At 34.2% G+C, this 10,816-nt stretch overlaps 1 protein-coding gene across 1 annotated transcript; it reads left to right on the forward strand.

Annotated features, from left to right (window-relative positions):
• Positions 1 to 7,891: 7,891 nt before the first annotated feature.
• Positions 7,892 to 10,591, forward strand: LOC106325995 (protein indeterminate-domain 12). Its single transcript, XM_013764039.1, has 3 exons — positions 7,892 to 8,170; positions 8,538 to 8,937; positions 9,818 to 10,591. Exons 1-3 carry the CDS (start codon positions 7,978 to 7,980, stop codon positions 10,437 to 10,439), a joined length of 1,215 nt encoding a protein of 404 aa, XP_013619493.1. The 5' UTR covers positions 7,892 to 7,977; the 3' UTR covers positions 10,440 to 10,591.
• Positions 10,592 to 10,816: the final 225 nt, after the last annotated feature.

Genomic DNA, 10,816 nt, shown 5'->3' on the forward strand with positions numbered 1-10,816 from the left:
GAAAATTCCGAGGAACTAGTCCCTCGGTATATTCCGAGGGTTCATTTCCTCGGAATTTCCCGATGAAAATTCCGAGGAACATTTCGTCGGAACTTCCGAGGTAAATTCCGAGGACGTTCTCCCTCGGTATATTCCGAGGAGATTTCCGACGAACTGGTGGTCCTTGGAGTTTCCTCGGAAATTTGTTTCTTCGGAATTCCGTCGGAAAATTCCGAGGGATTTCCGAGGGATGAATTTTCCGAGGAAAATGGAATTTCCGAGGAGTTATTTCCGAGGACTTGTTTTGTCGGTATGTCGTCGGAATAACGTTATTCCGACGATATACCGACGATTTTTTCCCTCAGTATGTCGCTGTTTTCTTGTAGTGTATGAATTATCATGCAATATTTTTATGGAAATATATTGCGCTTTAGTATCATATATATTTTAGATGCTAATGACATATGTTTATGTTACATTATATGTTAAAGAGTATCGTTTGAACATCCACATCAAATGGTTAAGGGCAGGCATCTCTTTCCTTTTTCTCCTTAGCATCACTTTCATTATGTTTGTTCTTATTCATCGTTCTTGCGAGATCATTGACGGTAAGACAACCTACAAACATCACCTTCTTGAAGACATGGCCATCATGTATAAGGCGAACCATGTTATTAACACGTTGGTCCTCACTATCATCATCCCAACCCATATTAGATTCGCTTTAGGAGTGTCACTTACATCATTTTCTATAGACACTACTACATCCACCTGTGAGATGAAACAGTCCAAAAGAAGTAAATCCTCCCGAGTCTGAAGACATGACGTCTAATAAAATTTATTTACCCTAAAAAGTTGTTAGACTTTAAGATATTGGATTCGAATAATATATGTCACTAACAATTTTACATGTTCATATGTGGCATCAACTAAAAATCTTAGACGTTATATTCGAAGATAACATCCACATAAAACATTATTCTGTACTATAGAACGCTTACAGCTATTGGTATATGGTAACTGAAATTATCAAGATTAAAAGATTATTAGGTAGTGTCTACTTCATATCTCAATCGTAAATTAAAAGAATAATCACTTTAAGAACTATTACTTTAACATAGTCACTTTAACGCTACTGCTACTTCATACTGGCAAAATTATTATTAACACACATAGATTCTCTGAGAGGTTTATGTTATTATAAGTGTTATTTGAATGGTAACTATCAGGGCAACAAATGTATAATAGTACCTGCTAATTTTGACCTCTGTTGGGTTTATGTAGCAAATTTCTCTAAATAGAGAAATTAGGACGTATATACACAAAATATGCTGAAATTAAGCAACTACCATCTTACCGTGTACTCTTAAATTTATACCAATTTACCCCTGTAGATCTTGAAGCTAACTCTTTGACCTAGTGTACGTAGAGTGTCAGAAGCTAGCACCTAGACATCCCTATTACACGCCATGTTTTGAATGTAACAACTTTTCATTAAATATCTGAAGGGTAAACAAAAAAAACAAAATTTACGGTGTATAATTATTAGTGTCTTTTCTAGACAGTCACATTCTCCGACTTGTTCTTCTTCATTTCTAGAGAAAAAATATATTTCTCTCCTCTGACCAAAACCAGATAATTAACCACCGGCGGTATGGATTTTATTCTACTACCAAAACAGATGTTTGTAGCCGGTGATGAACCACTTGGCAAAAGAGTCAATCCATTTCACAAACCTAAGAGGATTGCGTCCATAATTGACGCTTTTAAATCTGGAAGAGGTCGACTTCGTGCGCAACACCACGTTTGAGAAGATCATTTCACAAGCCGAGTACCCTTCATTTTCCCGGGAAAAACCCGTCTGCAAGAGGGTTAAAGACGAAGAAGAAGAATCAAAGTCAAAGAAAAAAAACAATTATCACAGATTTATGGTAAGTTTTGATAGATTGGCTCCAACAAACTCTTTTGGAATTATTGTTAACATAGGTGACGTCTCAAGATTCACTACGTCGTCTCTTAATTTCATGCAGCCACTCTGATTTTTTTCATGAGTTTCGTCAGGGACACACTCTTCTAGCTCGTGAAATAGAGAACCTCAACCTTATTTGTCTCCATCACGATCCCCAACACTTCAACAACACATTTCAGTATGTAATATTCTTTTTGATAACACTTATAATAGCAAATAATCAAATAGTTGGCTACTATTTTTTTTACTTATAAGGTACTATTATACATTTGTCTCCCTGATAGTTACCATTCAAATAACACTTATAATAACATAAAGAGAAAATTTGCTATATAAACCCAACAGAGGTCAAAATTAGCAGATTGGCTATGATGTAAAATAACTGAGCCATGTAATGCCCTTTCGGTGTTGGATTACCAAAAATGCCCCTCTATATCTGACACAAGAATCTCAAGGGTATTGACACAACAGTTATAGAAGATTTTGTGTAGGTTTGGTAAGGTTCTGTGCAAAGCCGTAGGTTAGACCGTAGGTTAATTCTCGTCCACATGTTTGATCCGGACCTTGTTCCAAAACGTGCTGGCTAGGACTGTTTAATCTGCGACGAAACATAACTCAACCTCTGTGGCGTTTTGCCCCAACTCGTTCAAAAACTAGGATTCATCCCAAAAAAATCGTTTTTTTTTTCTAAATTGGGAACTCAAAATCATAATTTTTTCTCTAAATCTATATCTTGATATAAATTTAAGAAAAGTCACTGAAAACAAGTAGAAGACGTGAAAAAGAAGAGAAAAAATTTGGGACATGAGAAAGGAAGAAGACGTGTGTATTTGAGTAAATTAACATTCATTAAAGAAGAATGTAAAAATAAACAAAACACCTCCTCTACTTGGTAGAAACCGCATCCTCTCCAACAATATTATGCTCACGAACCACTAGACTACGGTCAATTCTGGTTATCTTTATACATTTAACTATATATATTGTTGGCCGCGTTTATGCCACTCAAGTATTTCTACCACATTGTAAAACTAATATAGTTAAGTTATTGACAAAAATAATAGTTAAGTTAATATGTATCCGTTAAATAAAAAGTTAACATTTACACAAAGAAATACCAACTAACCTATTGCTAGGTATGTTACCAAAATCGTGATACTTATGAATGGAAATGTGATTAGGATATATAAGGGGGAAACACAATTAAATATATACAAAATAATATTGTTATGATATCATGTACCCGTTAAGTATAATTTTAACATTAACGCATAGAGATATAAAATACTGAGCTATTCTTGGGTTCATCCCCTAGAGTGAACCTCTAAATTCACCAACCAATAGGAGTTCATTATTTCAAATTTGATATCTTTTAAAAAAAGAAACAAAATATTGTCAAGTTATATTATGTTTTTAAAATAAAAAGATAAAAAAATAGTAGTTACAGAAAAAATAATATTAAAAAAAAGTTTTAACGTTGTCAGAAAAAACAAAACTCTAAATCCTAATCCCTAAACCCTAAATCTAAAATTCTAAACTAAACCCTAAATCTGAAATCCTAAACTAAAACCTAAATCCTACACCCTAAACCCTTGGATAAATCATAAACTCTAAATCAAAAACACTAAACACTAAAACCCTAAACCCTTGAGTGTATTAGTGTATTAGTGTTTTCGATTTAGAGTTTAGGATTTAGCCAAGGGTTTAAAGTTTACCCAAGGGTTAAGGTTTTAGGATTTAGGGTTTAGGGATTAGAATTTAGGGTTTAGTTTTTCCCTGACGACGTTAAAAATATTTTTTTTGTAACTTTTTTATTTATTTCGTTTTACTTTTTTATTTTTAAAACATAATATAACTTGACAATATTTTGTTTCCTTTTATAAAAAATATCGAATTTGAAATAATGAAATCATATTGGTTGGTGAACCTAGAGATGAACCCACGAATAAGTCTAAAATAATAGATTGCAAGGCTTTTGCCTATTCCTGATACTTGTGAATGGAAATTGGGTTAGATAACAAATCGTGTGTGAGAAAAGATTAAGAAACATAAATTATTTATCGTCAAACAAATTAGTACCATTAAAAACTTAAGTTAGCGGGTAATGAAGATGCTTACCGATACTGATATACTTTACACAAACTCTGTAAAGGTCTACCAAATAGTTAGAGACAAAATAGTTACCACAAAGGTTCACCGAAATAGCCTCTTCTTAAAATAATCTTGTTAAATGCGTAAGCAAACTTTGTTTAAAGAGTACCAAATAACAGATAGAAATAGTACATGTTCATGGAGTTTAATTATGGAGGAAAATGTGCTAAGTTTGCAGATTCAAGTCCTTGAAGAACTTGACTAGCAACTGCTTCTTTTATCGTGCTTCTCTTTAGCTTCACTTTCCTTTTGTTTTTTTTTCTCCAGCCTCATACGAACCAAGTTAGCTGCTGTTGCACCACCTATGAACATTTCTTTACGGAATACAAATCCCTCACCAATAAGGCATACCATATTATCAACAGAGCGGTCCTCTGTTTTGTCTACCCAACATGCGGGACTTGCGGGCAGGCTCTTGTGTGGGGTGGGCTGAAAGCGGGATGGGCCAAAGACGACCTGCGGTTTTTTTGGAGTCCCGCAAACCTTAATTTTCCATTTTCCTTTTGTGCCTCCACCAAAAAAACGAGAGAGAAAGAGAGTGCGCGATAAGAAGGCGATGCGGTGTGAAGGAGCTCCGGTGACCGTGTTTCAAGGTCGATGATGCTTCCGGTCTACAATTCGCCTTCTATCTCCTCCGGTGAAGCTTCTTGGAGCCATCACAAGAAGTTTGCGAAGTAACTTTCCATTCGTCTTCTATCTCCTCCATTTCTCCTCTTTATTTACTTGTTTTGTCTCTCATATAGTTGTATTGCTTGTGATGTTTGTTGTTTAGCTTAGGTTGATGTCGTTCGTGTGTGTTATGTCTTTGTCTCGGTTAAGTTGGTTTAATTTGTTTTTAAATTGTGAATGTGTCCGTTGAACTCGCTACAATATTTAGAGAAGATTAAATCCATGTAATAATTCTGGTATCCTAATGTGAATGTGTGTTGTCTCTGATTGTCTTAACTCGATTCAGTCTCTGCAACAGATTGTGAGTTGTTACTACTCTGAAATTGTATACTAATCATCTCATCAGGTACAAATTGACTTCAATAACTTATATCAAATGAACAATATATAACAAATTTTGAAGAATTTGAATAGTAGATGCTTCATGTATATTTATTATGTGAAATTGAATGTGTAGGGGAGCAGCCTGAGGGTCTTGGAGCAGCATGCAGCATCAGGAAGCGTTCTGAAGCGGCCTGCATTGTCAAGAACCATCGGATACACTGCATTACCCTACGTCCCGCGGGACAGCCCGCAAAGAAGTGTGCAATTGGCGGTACGGGCTTGGGACGACCTTTTGGAGACCGCAGCCCGCGCGGACCTGACCCGCCATGACATGCAAGGAGATGAATCCGCTGCAGTTCGGGACGGGACGGATCAACCCGTTTGACATCTCTATACATATAGGCACTAGGCAGCACATATAACAGAATTTCACAATTCAAAAAGCCTTTAAAAAATAAAAATAAGAATATTCGGTTGTGCATGGGTTTAGTTATACTCGTGTCTCATGATGGTCATCGTTCACATGTTTTCTACCTGAAGGGATTCTATTGAAAATCTTACAAGGTACCCATCGGTTTACTAAAATAGACATGGGTTATCACAATGACTCTTATGAAATATAAGATACGTCTAGGGGCAAAGTAGACTTAAGAGACTTTTGGTTTGAAATATTCTTTATAGAAAAAAAAAGTTAAAGAGTGGATGTATCATGTAAGTGTGGAAAATGTCTTGTTGGTGGTGTAAGTCTTTTGTTTTTGGGCATGAAGACTTTTCAAAGGATATATGAGAATATTATGAACAAAAAAATATGAGAATATTGATTAAAAATCTAAAAAGGGTAAACTGAAAAAGGAAGATAACACAAAGTCATACACATAGGAAGACACAGAAAAAATTCAACAAAGTAAAATATTCTATTTTGATATTCAAAGCCAAAATGATTTTAGAGCATTTGTTGCTTAATTAGTAGTATATCTTTTGTGAGTGTTGTTTCCTTTCTCTACAATTGTATCTTGGTGAGTGATTTAAACTAAAATTTGGCTATGATGAATGGACGATGTTGAATTTTTTTGTTCCAAATTTGAAGTTTAAGCTGAGAAATAGATAAAATTAACCCATAATTCGTAAACTTGAAATAAGTTTTTTATATAAATTGTTTGATTTGGAAATAAATATGATAACTGATAATATCTTAAGCTATTTGATTGTTTTAGATAGAGACGCATGTATATGGAAAATTGAAAATGAAAAGCAAACTTATATAATAATAAGAATCTTTTTTAAAACTATTTTTAATAAGAATCTTGCATGTAATTAAGTTTTTGCAATTAAATCACTTGTTCCCTTTTTCCTAGCTATAAGTTTATATTTCATTCACTCCTTGTTTTAATTTATTGCATAGCGTATGATAAGTTTCACTCGAATCAGTCTGCCTTTTCAAGAAATTTGGGTATTATATGAGAGAAATTGTCTACGAGGAAAAATAAGATAAAGTTCCAGCAACCTTCGTAGAAAATAACATCACTCAAATTCATAATAAACATTAAACACCAAATATAAAGTAAAAAAAAAGTAAAGATAAAAATAGTATTATACATGAAAAGATGGAATTAAAATCCCCAAAGTTTTTTTAAAGAATAATTCAAAAAGTTATAGTACATTTAACATGTATACTTTTTTATTCTCGGTGATAAATCGAATTTTTGAAGTGAAAATAAACTAATCTTGGAACATCTATAATACGCAACTACTATTAATTGACAACCTTTGAACAAAGTTAGATTTCTTAACTACTGATGATAGTTCAAACAGACTATTGGAGAAAAATATCAACATATTCGATTTTTTCTCACTGGCACGATGTATTGCATATGTAAAAGAAGCTGAGATCCAGTGCTCCACTGAGCTTGAATTTTCAATTCATATATACAAAAGTTACCTATCTTCTTAGAGAAAATATATTTTCCTATATTGGACTGAATAAAAAGTAATATTTAGTGTGTTGCTCAATGTTTCTATGATCAAGTGTAGTTCTTCTTCATAAGAACAATGTTTTTTCTTTGGCTAAGTAATTGCGTGTTTAGATTCTCTTACAAATTAAATACAACAAAAGCGTTTCGTTTATACTTTCCTAATAAACAAAAAGCATTCTTTTTTTTTTGGTATATAAGTAATTATTACTTCTATTTAAGGCAATTAGGCCTGCTAAGTCTTATCTCACAATATTTCTCATTATTTTGGACCAATTGATATCTTGCTTTCTTTTCTTTCTGTGGTCTACTCTTCTTTTTAGTAGCCAATTTCAAGTAAATGCTGATAAACTGGTCCTGTAATCATCACTCTTCACTGACATGCTGTAGAGTTTCCAAAACAACATAATTTTTTTTAAACAGGCTATAATATTTGAAAAATATATGGTTCAGACTTAAAACTCCTAAGAGTATTTGACACTAAGTCAAAGTCTCACTTTCAAACACACTATCTCTCCTCTGTTATACTTATCTGCACCTAGAAAAACTAGTACAAAAATGGAATCTAAACAGTCTTAGCATTTATTGTAAGCACACACATATATGTATATTGTACATTATAGTGATAGTGACTTTGGAGAATAATAATCCATGGTCGTCCTCTTTCTTTTGAAATATGTACATACATCTTTCTTTTGAAATATGTACATACAAATGTGTGTATATATATATACACCCAAGAAATTAAATATTATGATTTTTTTTCTTACATATATAGCCAAAGAATGCTGTCTTTCTGTGTAGACTTCTTACTCTTTAGGTACTTGTTTTAAGAGATCACAAGAAACCAAAGTTTGGATAGTTTCCTTTCACCTTTGTTTTTTCTCTAGTTGGAGTTTTCTTCTTCATATAGCTATGGATATGTTTTCATCTCGCAACTGGTCCTATAGACCAAGCTCTTTGTCTGCTGAAGCAAATGCTTCTTCTGGTAATACTGTCAGTGCCATCCAAGATTTTAATGGCTTGAACAATGTTATCTCTAGTCGTCTATGTACGCACACAGAGACTCAGAAGACTAAGAAAAGGAGAGGCGTTCCTGGAAATCCTGGTAATACAAATATGATATATGGCTTTAACCATTTCAATTGGGCTTTGAATACATGTTGAATCTGGTAGTTTTTTTCATCTGGGCATTGATTCTTGGTAGAATCTTGGAACCTTTTTCATATGTTTTGTATTTCATTTGATTTTTTTTTTTCATATGGGTGTTCAATTACTAGGTTAGCTAATAGAATATGATGACTTTATTCATATTTGTTATTTTATTACAAGTAGAATCTGGGAACTTTATTTTTTTCATATGGGTTTTGTGAAAAGTTTTTTGTTTTACAATTAGGGTTTCTCTGAAAGTAATCTCTTTACGGAGACTTACTTTGTGTTTTCTTTTTCTCATGTGAAACTGGTTTATGTGGCAGATCCAGATGCAGAGGTAGTTGCATTATCACCAAAGACACTTCTTGCAACAAACAGATTCGTCTGTGAGATATGCAACAAAGGGTTTCAAAGAGATCAGAATCTACAGCTTCATAGGAGAGGTCACAATCTTCCATGGAAGCTGAAGCAGAAAAACACCAAAGAACAACAAAAGAAGAAAGTCTATGTGTGCCCAGATACAAACTGTGTTCATCATCACCCATCTAGGGCGCTTGGTGATCTCACGGGGATCAAGAAACACTTTTGCAGGAAACATGGAGAGAAGAAATGGAAATGTGAGAAGTGTTCAAAGTTCTATGCTGTTCAATCTGACTGGAAAGCTCATACTAAGGTCTGTGGTACAAGAGAGTATAGATGTGACTGTGGCACTCTTTTTTCGAGGTACGCTTTTTATTTTAATTCTTATTTATTTATGCTGTTCTTATATGAAGATCTTTCTTTCTTCCTTGTTAATATTGATTTCTTGATATTCTTACTGATGTTTTCTGTGAGAAATTTAGATTATTTTCTATACTTAGAGAGAAATGGCAGCACATGTTATATGTCAATCTATATAAATATTCTCGAAATCTATTGTAGTCGTCTTTGCATATGTCAATTTAATGCTTTCCTGTGACTAATTTCAACTGTCTCCTTTTGGTTATATGTTTGACAAAACTGCTAGCGTCTGTCCATGGAATATATTTTGAGTGCAAATTAAATGCAGTGGCATAATTCATGGATTAAGACATTATATATAGATTTCACCATTATCGCTTATACACAGAAGAAAACATGAAATATACACATTGAAAAATAGTTTAGAGAAATGTTATTTGTAACCAGACTTCATGTACTGAGATAGACATAAATCAATTTCACGGTTAATTAAGAGTTACTGAGTGTGTATATAAGTATAGTTCAATTGAAAATGAATTTTTTAGTTTTTTTTTGTATATGTATTATGTGTTGCATTACTAAAGGAGATAATAAAAAGCCTGCATGTGAATCTTCTTATTCATCATGATGCTGAAAAAGAATCCTGAATTGTTTTTATCAATCTATAATTTGACTTGTTATATCTATGTTGCATATAGGTCCATTATTACACTGATGCTTCGAAAGCTTTTATCTTGAAACTTCTCCAACTCTGTTTGGTCCACCTTAAATTATTTCACTTGTTGCACTTTCATCGTCATCATCATCGATTATACATATACAAGTCTCGTTCATATATATTCCATATCTAATTTGTTTTGGGTGGATATTTTTTTATAAACAGGAAAGACAGTTTCATAACGCATAGAGCCTTCTGTGATGCATTAGCAGAAGAAAGTGCAAGAATCATCTCAATTCCTTCCACCAATCTCATAAACTTAAGCCCTAGTTTCCAAGATCGTCACTTTATGCTCAACAAGTCTCCCTCTTCGTCCTTGCTCTTCACGTCACCACCTCCTTACGTGAACCCTGCACCACATCCCTCCACCGCAGCAGCTCTTTCCGCGACAGCTCTCCTCCAAAAAGCGACCGCTCTCAGCTCCGGTCCTTTCGGCGGCGGAGGACAAACTCGGTCAGTTGGTCATCACCGACCTTTGACGAGGGTCAACGAGCTTCTTGGTGCTGACCGAGTTATGATGACGTCCTCGTCTTCGTCTGAGTACGACCAGCTTGTTGTTGACGGTTTGACGTCCACGTGGCAGAATGCTGACCATTTGACCAGAGACTTTCTTGGACTCACGGGTCATGGAGTGCACGTTAGCGTGACACCTGGTGATCTGCTAGAGTACGCAGGTGGAGTGTCGTTTCCTATGTCAACGTACCTTACCGAATCTCATGATCACGAGTCGTCCTCGTCGTTTCAGAAGGCTTACGATCTGGGATTCACTGGGCCCCATAATATGTAAAAAGGGTTACATTGGAACCTACTTCCATTGTTTTGTTGCTCTTTAATGAAATTAAATACCATCGGGAACATAAACACAAAGACAAAGAGCAGATGAGCATTTCTTTCTGGTTACTTTCTAGGGTTTGTTTATTTCTTTTAATTTTCTAATTGTTACAGCTTACAAATTCCTCAATTTTAACGTTAGATTTTCTTGTCAAAATAAAAAATTCCCTCTAAAAAAATAAAAACGTCGGTTAAAAGAATTAGTGTCCTTTTAATTAAGTTTTACATACAAATTACATATTTGAGTTAAGAAAAAAATATGTATAGCGAGATCACAACATCAAAAATAATAGGATCAGTGGCGGACCCACAAACTGTACCTCTAGGGATTGA

This window comes from Brassica oleracea, chromosome C2 (assembly GCF_000695525.1).
Source record: "Brassica oleracea var. oleracea cultivar TO1000 chromosome C2, BOL, whole genome shotgun sequence".
In the NCBI taxonomy this organism is placed as follows: Eukaryota; Viridiplantae; Streptophyta; class Magnoliopsida; order Brassicales; family Brassicaceae; genus Brassica; species Brassica oleracea.

Excerpts from the sequence above, each read along its gene's own strand:
- LOC106325995 (XM_013764039.1), top strand. The coding sequence starts at position 7,978 with ATGGATATGTTTTCATCTCGCAACTGGTCCTATAGACCAAGCTCTTTG. Across the intron at positions 8,171-8,537 it reads AGGCGTTCCTGGAAATCCTG|ATCCAGATGCAGAGGTAGTT; the intron begins GTAATACAAATA and ends TTTATGTGGCAG. Across the intron at positions 8,938-9,817 it reads TGTGGCACTCTTTTTTCGAG|GAAAGACAGTTTCATAACGC; the intron begins GTACGCTTTTTA and ends TTTTATAAACAG.